The 13,894-nt window shown below is 44.7% G+C and overlaps 1 protein-coding gene across 2 annotated transcripts in view; it reads right to left on the bottom strand.

Moving 5' to 3' along the window:
• Positions 1-13,894, bottom strand: part of SRRM4 (serine/arginine repetitive matrix 4) — a 155,129-nt gene that overhangs the window by 40,962 nt on the left and 100,273 nt on the right. For both annotated transcript variants that reach the window (XM_019753969.3, XM_074321011.2), the window contains 2 exons: positions 6,803-6,949; positions 305-391 (listed from right to left, as the gene is read on the bottom strand). In XM_019753969.3, the coding sequence (XP_019609528.3) occupies positions 305-391; positions 6,803-6,949 (234 nt within the window). The remainder of the gene's footprint in view (positions 1-304; positions 392-6,802; positions 6,950-13,894) is intronic.

Genomic DNA, 13,894 nt, shown 5'->3' on the forward strand with positions numbered 1-13,894 from the left:
ATGTTTCCAATTAATTGGTTCTTTATTATGTGTCAGACTCTGTGACAGTTCTTTCCTTCTCCATTTTTTTCCCCCACCTAATTCTCACCAAACCCCAAGAGGTAGGTATTATCACCACTTTACAGAAGTGGCAACAGGCACAGAGAGGTGAAGTGACTTCCCTAAGGTCACACAGCTAGTTAAGAGGCAGAGAGGGAATCTGAACCCAAGGGGAATCATTGTTTGATTCCGAAACCCATTTTACCCCTGTTTTGTCCCTTCCCCCATCTTCAAGGTTTCATCTCCTCCTCTGGGGGTCCCTCACCTCCTTCTTTTCTTCCTGGTGGATTTCTTCTTTTTCTTCTTCCCCCTGGAGGAAGGTGGTGGCGTCAAGTCTTTGTCGCGGGAGGCACTGTGGGGAGCAGAGTCAGGCATTAGAGGACCCAGGGTTCCCCAAGCACCCAACCACGGCTGTTGCAGCTGGGGAAGAAGGACCCGGTTTCTTGGAGGCTGAAGGACCCATAGCAAATACCTAATTACCACCTCATGGTTGATTCAGTCCTACCTCAGATTAAGTGCCTCAAATAAAGAGTTAATGCCGACCTAATGAGACAGACGCTGTACATTACCCAAACACCAATTGATTATTTAAAACAGAATTATAGAGGTTAACTGCTCTTTAATAGATTTATTATTGAATTTTCAAATGGTTCACCTCGGTAAATAAATCACTTTTTAAATAATTACTCAGCAGTCCAGCCCCTTCCCTCCCCAATACATCTTGTCTGTAGTTCCTGCTGGAAATTTAATAGGAGGCGGATATGTTAAATAGCAGCTGATTATTAAAAGTATATTTGCCGAGGTCTAATGTAATGAGATACATATCTTATATTGCCTCACAGAACCTCAAAAACCTCTGCTCTTCAGGAATAATTATTTCCCATTCAATTAAATTCAAATGTTCAGGCTGCAGTTAAATGAAGTCAAGTTATCTCCTTTTATAATTGGGGCAGACTCCAGGGGATTTTTTAAAAACATTATCCCATGGCAAAAGGAGATGGTTGGGATGAAAAATTGTTTGGGAATTGAAACATGCCAACCCAGTTGGACCACAGTGGGAAAAATGTAATATTAATAAGAATATTAATGTCATGATTGGGAATAACACAACTACCATTTATTCACTTATTATGTGCCAAGCGTTTTATATACTTTGATACAAAAACACTTTGAGGATGGTATGATTTTAATTGTCTCATTTTACAGATGAAGAAATTAAGGCTCAGAAAGTTGAACAGGCTTGCCCATGGCTGCACAGTGAGGAAGTGTCTGAGCTGGGAACTGAGGTCAAGACCTGTGTGAGTCCTACCCTGAGAACTTTTCCACAAAACCAGCTGCACTCTCAAATTTGTTTGTGTAGCCATTCTTTTGGAAATTACCCAACTCTTCACAGAACATCATAAAATGCGGCCACGTTTAATTCCATTCTAAGAATCTGGATCATTACGGTTAGTAGAAAAGTAATGATAAAGTGGTTACAATTTATGTGACGATCTCTGCATTGCCCGTGTAAAAATCGTATAGCTATATCTAGAACATTTTCAAGAGTCACTTTTAGCAGGTTAAAAATAAATATCAGAGGGATTAAGTACTCAGCTACTTAACTACACTTACACGTTATAAAGGACAGAGCACACATTTCCAGGAAACAAACAGGCTGCCTGTGTAAATGTGGGAGGCCACTTCCAAATTTTTCCTCAACGAGTGCTTGACACAGAGTAAGAGCCTAAAAAATATTTGGTGAGTGACCAAGTGAAGGATGAATAGATGAAATCATTTAACCACTGATGAAATCATCTTGTTTCATATAAACATTGCCCAGTGTAACAGCTGCCAGGAATTTGAGAGGAAAAAAACAACAACCCTAAAACAGTTAAGGGAGAAATACCTAAGGCAAAAAAAACAAACCAACAAAAAACTTTTATAACTGTGTCTTACTTTTTAAATATTTTTTTTCAATTACACTTGGCATACAATATTATATTAGTTTCAAGTGTACAACATAGTGATCAGACATTTACATAACTTACGATGTGATGATCTCAATAAATCTAGTACATATCTGACACCATACATAGTTGTTACAATATTATTGACTATGTCCCCTATGCTATCTATGCCTTACATCCCTGTGATTATTTTGTAATTACCAATTTGTACTTTTTAAATTCCTTCCCTTTTTCACCCATCCCCTCAACCCCCCTTCCATCTGGCAACCATCAGAATGTTCTCTGTATCTGTGAGTTTGTTTCTGTTTTGTTTGCTTGTTTGTTTTGTTTTTATAGATTCCACATCTAAGTGAGATCATATGGTATTTGTCTTTCTCTGTCTGACTTATTTCACTTAGCATAATACCCTCTAGGTCCATCCATGTTGTTGCAGATGGCAAGATTTCATTCTGTTTTATGACTGAGTAATATCCCATTGTATATATGTATCATTTCTTCTTTATCCATTCGTGAACTGATGGATACTTAGGTTGCTTACATCTCTTGGCTATTGTAAATAATGTTGCAATGAACATATGGATACTTACGTCTTTTCGAATTAGTGTTTTGGTTTTCTTCAGATAAATACCCAGAAGTGAAATTACTGGGTCCTTCTTTGTCTCTTGTTATAGCGTTGGTTTTAAAGTCTTTTTGTCTGGTATAAATATTGCTACCCCAGCTTTTTTTTTGTTTGTTTGTTTGTTTGTTTCCATTTTCATAAAAATATATTTTTCCATCCCTTTACTTTCAGTCTGTGTGTGTCTTTCCATCTGAAGTGAGTCTCTTGTAGGTATCATATGTAAGAGTCTTGTTTCCTTATCCATTCAACCACCACATATCTTTGGATTGGAACTTTTAATCCATTTACATTGAAAGTAATTGTTGATAGATATGTAATTATTGTCCTTTTATTATTCATATTTTTATCTTTTTCTTAAAGAAGTCCCGTTAACATTTCTTGTAATACTGGTTTGGTGGTGATGAATTCCTTTTGCTTTTTCTTGTCTAGGAAGCTCTTTATCTGTCCTTTGATTCTAAATGGTAGCTTTTTGGGTAGAGTAATCTTGGTTGTAGATCCTTAGTTTTCATCACTTTGAATATTTCATGCTAATCCTTTTATGCCTGCAAAGTTTCTGGTTGAGAAATCAGCTGACAGTCTTATGGGAGCCCCTTTGTAGGTGACTAACTGCTTTTCTCTTGCTGTTTTAGAATTCTCTCTTTATCTTTAACCTTCAGCATTTTAATTATGATGTGTCTTGGTGTGGGTCTGTTTGGGTTCATCTTGTTTGAGACTCTCTGTGCTTCCTGGACTTGTATGTCTATTTCCTTCATCATGTTAGGTAAGTTTTCCATTATTATTTCTTCAAATAGGTTTTCAATTCCTTGCTCTCTCTCTTCTCCTTCTGGTACCCCTATGATGCAAATATTGTTATGCTTGATGTTGTCCCAGAGGTCCCTTAAACAATCCTATTTTTAAAAAGCATTCTTTTTTCTTTTTGCTCTTCTGATTGGGTGTTTTCTGCTACCTTATCTTCCAAATTGCTGATTTAACCCACTGCTTCATTTACTGTACTACTATTGATTCTTTCTAATGCATTCTTCATTTCAGTTATTGTAATCTTCATTTCTTACTGGTTCTTTTTCATGTTTTCTATCTCTATTTTTATGTTTCCTATCTTTTTGTTGAAGTTCTTACTGAGATCATAGAGCTTCCTTCTAATCAGTGTTTTGAACTCTGCCTCGGTAGATTGCATGTCCCCATTTTATTTAGTTGGTTTTTCTGGAGTTTTGTTCTGTTCTTTTGTTTGGGACATGTTTCTTCATCTCCTCATTTTGGCTGCCTCCCTGTTTTTATCTCTGTGTATTAAGTACAGCTGCTATGTCTGCCAATCTTGGTAGAGTGGCTTTATGTAGGAGGTGTCCTATGGGACCCAGTGGTGCAGTCTTACTGGTCACCTAAGCCAGGTGCTCCAGGTGTGTCCCTTTTGTGTGTTCTGTGTGCCCTCCTGCTGTAGTTGAGGCTTGATTATCATTGGTACATCAATGAAAGGGATTGACCCTCAGGCTGATTGGTTGTGAGGACTGACCATGACTATAGTGGAGGGGCTGTTTTACAGGGGCTGACCCTATGGGACAGGATTCACTCTTTGGGGGCTCTGGTACCTTCCCAGTCTGCCCTTTTGGTGTGTCTTTTGTGGAGGTGGCTGGATGGTGCTCCGGTGTAGTCTGAAAGAAGTCATCAGGTATGTTGGTTTGGGGGCCTCTTGGGAAGGGTTCTGGTGCAGGCCAATGTCAGCCATTGCCTGTGCCCTGCCCGGGTCCACTTGGTATGATCTACAAAGTGATGTACAGAATGGCTGCCAGTTGTGCTATGTGTGGAGGTGCCTAGAAGAGGCTAAGCTGCAAACTGAGTCTGGCTGCCACTAGTGCCAGGTTTAAAGCTGCCTTAGCAAGAGGTATGGGGCACCCTGAGGCCAGATGCTGCTTGTTTGGGGTTTATAACCTTTGAGGTTTTAGGAAAGTCAGCAGCATGAGCCAAGACAGGCCATTTGTATGGAAAAGCCACTGGAAGCAGCTTAGGTGGGCACAAAGGTTGAGTGGGGTGGGGTCTCAGGGAACATGAAGGCAGGGCAAATGGTGTTAGCCAGGTTGATGGAGACTCAGGACTTCTCTTCCTGGCCCTGGAACCCAGGGCTGAGGAGCTTGGGGTGGAGCTGGGACCCTTCACTCCTCAAGGGGAACTTCTACAGTTGAGCTTTGCCTCCTGATTTTTAACAGTCACATGTAGATGTGAGACCAGCCTGTTCTGCATCTCTGCCCCTCCGAGCAGTCTCGAGGTAGCTTCTTCTGTATATCCTCAGTTATAGAATTTCTGTTCAGCTAGACTTCAGGTGATTCTCAATGATGGTTATTCTCTAATTTAGTTGTAATTTTAATGTGGTCCTGGGAAAAGGTGAACACAACATTTACTTTCTCCTCTATCTTAACTGGAACTGTAAAAGTGTGTCTTATAAAACAGAGAAAGATTTCGTTGTTTCAGTCAATTACTCCCACGTCTTTCTGGAACCCCAGCATCCTAGGTTTGGAAACTACTATCCTAGACTCAGATTTAAGTGACAGGGTAAAACCAAGAATCCCTTAATTTTGAATAGATTTGAGGTCTGCAAGGGTAGATAATCCACCCCCCTCATAAATCTCAAGTGCCTTTATGCAAGTAGGTCTGTATTTCCTCTACCTCTTTCTTTCCTGGCATTAGTTCTCCTAGGTGTGCCCTCACAGCGGGGCTAGAAAAGCCAGAATAGTGGTTAAGTACACCGCAGTTATATCAGCAGCAGTTAAATATCAGCAGTTAAGTATGCAGTGGTTATGTATACAGCAATTCAGTAGCCAGTGGTCAAATATGCAGAGGGTACGTATGCAGCACTAAACAATGATGGCTCTATAAACGGACACACCTGGAAGGAGTAGACTGGGTAGAGGAGTGGACGTCATCTGTGAACGCCACCCTGGCTTTTCAAGCCACTTCTTCACAATTAAGTTCTCAACCAGAGGTCCCTGTTTATCAGCCTCAGAGGCTATGAATCCTTTAAAACAGAACACTGCTTCGGGGAGCATTCCTGGAGCATATACAGTTTTCCTGGGGGCAGCACTCATCTAATTCTCAAATGGGTGACCAATATGGCTTACAACCCCTACCTTCATGACCCAAGAACTCCAGGATAGAAGAAGAGAATTTGGATCAGATCAGCCGTCCTTAGGCTAACCTTCGCCCTGCTACCAACTGACTTCAATTTTCACATCTGTAAAATGGGTTTGACACCCCCTGATTCAACATAAGGGGGCAGAGGGTGTCTCTGGGGGTATTGCTGACAAGGACACGAGATTCATTTTCTGTCTGTCACTGTGGGGTGGGTAGATGCAGGCTCAGGGCAGCGAGAAGAGTGGTGATTTGGCTGAAGAGTAGAAATAAAGCTTCAACCAGTCAGGGAAGCCAGACTATATGCCAGTGTTATAAAGAGAATCAATTCTCAAAAGGCCAAAGGCAGGCCAGGTTTTGAATGTGTCTAGCACAAAGTCTATAAGTAGAAGGTAGGGGGATAGCTCAGCTTTTACATTAGCATAATGTGGCAGGCTTAAGTCTAGGATATAAGACTCCAGTCTAGGATATAAGAGACCAGAGTTCAAAACTTTCTTCTGCCACTTACTGGCTGCCATATTTTGGGTGAGTCACTTTACCTCTTCAAGCCTCAGTAAAATCCTGTATCCTCAGATGCCAGCACAGGGCCAGTCACGTGGTAGGTGCTCACGAAATACCGGTTGAATAACGGAACTAAGGGATGAATGCAAAGATCTGGAACTCGGGACATAGATCTGGGCTGAAGTCATGATTTGGGAGTCAGTGGCTCATGGTGTCATTAAAATGGAGAGGAACTACTCTGTCATTTAAGGCAGGGGCAACAAACGGTGACCCATGGGCCAAATCTAGCCCATTGCCTGCTTTTATAAATGAAGTTTTATTGAAACATAGCTATGTCCATTTGATTACATGTCATCCGTGGCTGTTTGGTGCTACAATGGCAGGGTTGGTAGGCATGGCAGAGACCATCTCGCCCACAGACCTAAAATATTTTCTACCTGGTCATCTAGAGGAAAAATTTTGCTGATCCCTGATTTAAAGTTCTGAAAGAGGAGGCCAGAGAGACAAACGTCATTTCTACATCTTTAACTTGAACTTTCTCATTGGACTGAAGAGAGAAGTGGGGGCAGCATCTCACCTGCGTGCTCTGGCAGGACTGAACTCCCGGCAGGTCTTGTCTCTCTCCCAGCTGTTGGTGCCCAGAGCCTCAGTGGCCAGATGCTGGCTCAGCTTATCCGAGGGTCCATCCTGAGCTGGGACCATGGGGCTGCTCAAAGGTTCTGTCCTACAGGGGCAGAAATAAGGAGGCAAATGTATTAGCATATGATACAGACTCAATGTTCATTAGCTTTTCATAGATGTCCTAGTTTCCCAGGTTCCCTTGCAGTTAGGTTGGGGCCACGAGATTTTCTTTGACCAATGGTCTCTGAATGGGGGGGGGGGTGACATATGTCAATTCCTTTTGATGCAGTAAGATTTGTGTGCTTTCTCCAGCTCTTGCTTTGTCACAGGGATGTTGGAGGCCACATACTCTGAAAGGTGAAGCTATTTGGTGGAGGAGAGATGCCTGAACCACATCAGATTTTGCATGATAGAAAAAAACCTTAGGTTAAGCCACTGAGATGGAGCTCATTTGTTACTGCAGCATAGCCTGCCCTATCCTGACTAAATCACAAGGAGAGGCTGAAAACCAGCACGTCACTTCCTTCCTCAAGGCGTAATTTGAGATCAAAGCCTGATAACAACTCCCCTTTGTTATTTCTATTCCATTTCCCTGACTTATATGGTACAGGGACACCTGAATTCAAATACTGTTTTCACCATTTAGTAGCTATAGGACCTGGGGCCAGCCACTCAACCTCTCTGAGTCAGTTTTCTCCGTCATAAAATAGGGAATAACATCAGTCCATATATTGTTAAGTTGTTGTGGAGGTAAAAGAATAGAAGTAAACAGGAAGACCTAAGAAGTGTCAGCGTCCTTTCCCTTTACTTCCCCATGAATCAAATCTCCCATTTGGCGTCCTTAGCAGGTGTGAGGCCACCTACTTGAGATGCAGTTCCCATGAAGGCCTGAGGTTCCCTCCTTCATCTAAGATGAGCTCTGAACATACGGAAATTATCCGAGTGCCACCTCCTGTGAGTGCCAGAGGGGGAAAGGAAGTTGCATACTCAGTCTTTGAAGAGACTATCACTCAAATCTCCGGGCTCCTAGCCAGGAGGACTCAGGAGTCTGAGACACAGGTGGTTCTGGCACCAACCAGCAGACGCCCCTCCCTGCTCACACTGCCTGCAGAGTCCAGGTCAAGCATCGATCAGAAACATCAGCACCAAAGTCCTGCAGCCAGTGCATCAAGATTGGTTTTATGGCTCGGGATGAATGCATCTGATAAGCCCCCTGCTCCTTAGGACTGCTAGGAGAGCAGGCCAAGCCCAGTCGATACCAAAGGAAGGGCAGCAAAACACATCCATCTCTGCAGCCACTATGGTGCAGCTTTAGAAGGAGAGCTGGGGGAGACTGCAAACCCAGGGAGAACGAACATTGTAGTCAGGGCTTCCCTCCTCACTGTCAACTCCACGCTTCCAGAACTCCCATACACCATGCTCAGCTTCAGCTTTCTCTATACCTCCCTGCCCCACCTCTTCTACTATGAGGGTCCCATGTCCATGCCTTAGATCCTGCCAGTCTATTCATGCGGAATGCTGTCCTCGCTCTTCTCAGACAACTCAAGGCTTGTGATTTCTGCCCAGTCCCCTGCAAGGCTTGCCTCTTCCCATACTTGTCCTGGCTTAGGCTAACCTGCATTCATTAACTCCAGTTCCCTCAGTGTCTTCAATGTGTCCAGGCCAGTTTGAAATGAGGGGACGCAATGAACAAGACAGAGATGTCCCCTGTGATCATGGTGGAGCAGGTGAGAAACACGTAAGCAAGTAATAACGTGGCTTATTGGATGGTAATAAATTATGGAGAGAATAAATCAGTGTATTGGGACTAAGAAATGGGAGGGTGACTGTTATCCTATATAGACTAATCAGGAAAGGACTTTCTGAGGAAGTAATGGGAGTAGAGACTTAAAATATTAGGGACTAACCTTGAGGTTCATGATAGTTTTAAAATGTATTCACAGATTCATTGACACTCCCATCCTCAAAAGATGGAGCCTAATTTCCCTCCCCTTGAATACTGGATGGGCTTAGTGAGTCACTTTTAATGAATAGAATAAGCTATGGAGAATAGAATACATCAGAAGTGATACTGTGTGACTTCCAAGACTAGGTCACAAAGCTTCTGCTTCACTCTCTTGAATTGACCACTCCAAGGGAAGCTAGCAACAATAATCTGAGGCCACTCAAGTGGCCATATGGAGAGGCCCATGTGAAGAACTTAGGCCTCCTTATTTTACTATAATATAAGACCTGGTCTTTAATATAATATAATATAATATAATATAATATAATATAATATAATATAATATAATACTGGGTCTTATATTAATTTTTGCTCCAAAAGACACATTAGAGCTGATGGTCCGACTAGGTCTTATTTTCGGGGAAACAGGGTAAGATGCTTAACCACAGAGCTGGGAGGACTATGGGTGGAGCTGGGCCCCTTGTTAACGCTCTAGTCCTGACTTCCGGTTAAACTTTGTGGTAACTTCTGGAGGAGGGATGCTAGTAAATACAATAGCCATCTTAGACTGGGGCTCTTTTCCTTCACCTGCGCTGCAGGTTGGAGCACCAGTGGGATGTGTGCATCCGCACGCTCCTGGGGTGACCTTGTTTCTTTCTCTTTTCCCAAATAAACCATTCTTTTGGTGGATTTTCTGGAGAGTTATTTTTTGCCAGTCAACACGGTCAAGGATAACTCCAAGATTTTGAGCCTGAGCCACTGGCAGGATGGAGCCACCACCGATGAGGTGGAGATGGTGCTGAAGGAAGGAGACTTTTGGGGAGATCTAACCCCTTTTCTATGATACGACAGTCCCTTTGCCACTCTTACCGCAGCTCTTAATAATATGTTGTTGCCATTTCACTGTCGTCTCTCTCACTAAATTATGAGCTACTTGAGAGAAGGATCATGTCTTATTGGCCCCTCGCCCACTGCTTAGTAAACACTCAGCAACATTTGTTCAATAAATAAATGCAAGAGCACATGCATTGACTCAAGAGAACATTTGTTTCAAAAAGCTAGTAAAAAGCTTTAGAAATACTTTGAGCTAATCCCTTTACGTTAGAGTTGGTGGAAATAAATGAGCCAATGCCTCAGTCTACTTAGATGGCGCAATCAATGCCTTTTCTAATCTACCCCGTGTTTCTCTAGGAAAAGCGATCAGTAAGCTTATCGATGTGTGCGTATGGCCCAGCAGAGCATTGAGTTGGACACACACGAGGATGGGATTTTGGACTGTCCGGGACCTTACAGGAAACCAAGACACCAATCTGTGGCAACCAGAGGCAACCCTCCAATAGGCAAACATGGAGAGCTGATGTGAGGAGTTTGGCAGTGAATAAATACGCGGTGAGTTGGGCTGGCCTTGGGCGGAAGGTCTTGGTGACTTGTGCTAATGGAGGGAGCAGAGGCATGGGTTATCTGCAGTGTAGGGAAAGATGGTGGATGCGACTGCCAGGCACTGGGGGACAGGCTCGGGGCGAGGACAACGCCTCATTCATCACTGCCTGCAGCAGGGTTCAGAATGAGGGATGGGGAGCCCCTGGCCATGTTTTGATGAGTACATATCAAACCGTATAACGGTGTTGCTGCAGTTTACAACCTGACCCTCCCTGATGAGGTAGACTGTCCTTTTCACCCACAGCTCTGGCTTCACCTTCCTGGTGGGGCGTACCCCACCTGAGATTATAAAGCAAACAAAAACATAATTCATTCTACCAGGCAGACAGGGCGTGGTGGGGAAAGGAAGAAAGGACTCCTCCATAATATAACACCTAAGATCTTCCTTCAAGATGTTCCAACACTTTGCTTCTCAGTTTTCTTAAAACTGAAAGAAACTCAGGGAGCATACAGTCTGGGGTTTCTCAAACCTGGCATAGTATCAGAGCCCCCCAAAGAGCTTTCAACAATACAGATTTCTAGGTCCCATTTTAGCCACAATAAATCAGAGTCTCAAAGGAGTGAAACGCAGAATTTGCATCTTAAAGAAACATGGCAGCTAATTCCTCCTCCTATGGGATCAAGAATAAAATGCAAATTGGTAACTGGGACTAAAAGGCGCTGTCTGATCTGGCCTCTGCCCTGCTCTGAATCCCGTCTCCTACCCCTCTCCCTGTCCCTTACTCTGTTCTAGCCACATGGCCTCCTTGCTTTTCCTCAGGGCCTTTGCCCCTTCTGTTCCCTCCACTTGGCATGCTGTTCCTCCAGCTCTTTGCATGGCTGGCTCCTTCCTTTCATTTAAATGCCATCTTCTCAGAGAAGCCCTCCCTGACCCTCTGTGTAACCTTGCTCCTCGTTTGACCTGCCCCGTCACAGTCACAGTAGCCCAGGGTGACTTCCTACAGAGCACTTGTTACTATGTTTATTTGCTTCGCATTTGTTTTCTGGACTGGGGTGTAAGCTTCAGGAGAATGGGAACTAATCTCTTTTCTCACCACGGAATCCCTAGGGATAGAGTGCCTGACATAGTGTGTTTTTTGCTTGATAGAGATTTGTTGAATGAATGAACGAACAAATGAATTCTGATGACCGATCTCACGTGGGAACCACAGATCAGATTCCACCTCTCCTTACATGTAAAGAAGCAGAAGCCCAGGGGGAAGGGACCAGTCTGAAGTTACACAGCACGTCAGCAGACTCAGACCTCAGCTCTGGCACCACCCCTCCCCCCACAGCCCCTCCTGCTTTCCTTCCCAGCCTCCACCTCTGCATCCTTGCAAGGCTTTAAGAAAAACTGTGTTCCAGCTTTGTTGAGTACCGGCAGCTGCCCCATTTTTACCACGCAGCCCTTCGATGTTGCATAAAAAAAAATACTTAAAAGGAGGTAAGATCTTCAGGGGACAGCTAAAACAGTGAAGTCAAGGGCCTGCACGCTCCACTTCACGGAGAAGGGAGGGAGCCATGAGTGCTGAATTCCTCAAGGCCTCTCCCTGCTCCTTTCTTGCTAATCAGCGACCTGGAGCTTAGTTGCTGCTCTCCGTAGTCATGGCAACCAAAAGATTCCCAGCCTCTGAGAGAGTCAGGGCTGAACTTTCCGAAAAACTCTCCAAGAAGCCTGACTCCCAAGCCACATCCCTGCTTCCTGCATCAAAGCACCCCTCTCCCAACCAAATGCTCATTCAGCCCAGGATTGGGTATAGATCCCGGGGCCCCAAACACTAGATTGAGTTCAACACCACTTGGGGAATCAGAGAGAAACAATGTTGGAGCAGAGTGGAAAAGGCCACCAGCCCTGGCGCACCTCTGACAGAGTGGGGAAACTGAGGCCCCATGAGGCAAAGGGTCTTGCCCAAGGCCACATGACGGGTGACTCACATCAGAGCTAAGGCTGAAAACATGGCCTTTTGAGACCCAGTCCCATGCTCTTTCCGCGTCACTTGATCACAGCAGCAGCTGGCACTTACCAAGCATCTACTCCGCGCCAGACACCGAGCTAAGCAATTCTCATTCATCATCTCATTTAAGCTTCCAAAGAAAGCCAGGAGCAGGCATGGTCATCCCCACTGTACGGACGGAGACACTGAGACAGACCCAGAAGAGTAAGTGGCAAGAACATCCTGCCCTCTCAGTTTATCAGAGTCAACTGAGGATAAAGGAGAGCAACCTAGAAAACGCTTTGAAATTGCAAAGTAATGCATAGGAGCATATGGGGAATCTTGGTAATTTCCCTGCAGGACAGGGACTTAACCTTGTGTGTTTGCAGAAGAGGCTGCATCCCAAGGCTTATCATGGGGCTGACCCAGCCCAGAGGGAAGATGGAGTTGGCTAACTTGTGCCTGGGCTGCCGGGACTTCAGCTTGGACCTGTTAATATCCTGACCTGAGGTCTTACTACCAAGTCCTTTTCCAGGGTAAGTAAGCCTCGCTGGGCATAATCAGCAGGAGCTGTGACTGAGCTTTGCTCTCATGGCTGGAAAACACACAGGAGCCTGGGGAAAGACAGGGAATTCCAGAGACACCCTTGGGATGGCATCACTTGGATGTGGGGGCAGTCCTGATCATTTAGGAGAAACTAAATGAGAAGAGAAAGAATTATGAGGCTGGCATCTCCCTCATCACTGCCTCCGTCAGTCAACAGGTGTTTACTGAATACCTACTTCGTATCAGATATCAAAGACCCAACAGTAGCTAAGACTTGTCTCTGCCCTCAAGGAGTTCCCGGCCTGGAAGGGGAAGACGGAGCCGTCAGCTGGGAACTACCATGTGGTAATAGCAAGTTCTCTGCTGGGGAGGGGCTCAGAGGGTTTGGGAACCACAGAGGGAGCACCTAATGCAGCTTGGGGAATCTGAGCACATGGCCAGGGAAAGCTTCCTGAAAGATGTATGGAAATTGGTCCGAGGAGTGGAATACAGTGAGCCGTGTGCAAAGTGGCCCCAAGACACAGCAGTGGACTTCACGTAACCGCAGGGGAGGCAGTAAGTTGAAAGAGACAGTTGGGGTGAGGGGTGGAAGGTGAGAGTTGAGATTGGCTTACGTCACTTAGCATCATGCCCTCAAAGACCCCTCCATGTTGCCTCTGAGGGCAGGGACTCCTTTTCTTATGGCCGAATAATCCACTGACTACATATATTGATAACACAACTTCTTTATTCATCAATTGATGGACACTATTGTAAAGAATGTTGCAATGAACATGGGGAAGCAGAAAAAAAAAGTTGAGACTGGGAAAGAAGACGGGCTGGATCCTCCGGGCCACGTGGACAGGTGCTTCTCACACCTTTACGTGCCCAGGAATCACCTGGGGACCTTGTAAGAAAGCAGGTGCTTATTCAGCTGCTCCGAATTAGGGCTTGAGCGTCTGCACGTCTAGCCAATTCCTAGGTGACGTTGCTGGTCCATGGAACACACTTTGAGTTGCCAGATTATAGGCTTTACAGAGGATTTGGCCCTGACCCTCAGGGCTGGCCTACATAGATCAGCACACACTCTCCTCGGGCAGCTGATGTGAATGATTTAGGTCAGTTCTCAGGGCCGAGAGCGAGTGTGTGAACAGGTATGTACCGAGGGGGCCAAAAAATGTACACACATTTTAAGAAAGGAAAACTGTAGTAACATTGTAATAAT

This window comes from Rhinolophus sinicus, chromosome 9 (genome assembly GCF_057876585.1).
Source record: "Rhinolophus sinicus isolate RSI-liver-muscle chromosome 9, RSI-T2T, whole genome shotgun sequence".
Lineage (NCBI taxonomy): Eukaryota > Metazoa > Chordata > Mammalia > Chiroptera > Rhinolophidae > Rhinolophus > Rhinolophus sinicus.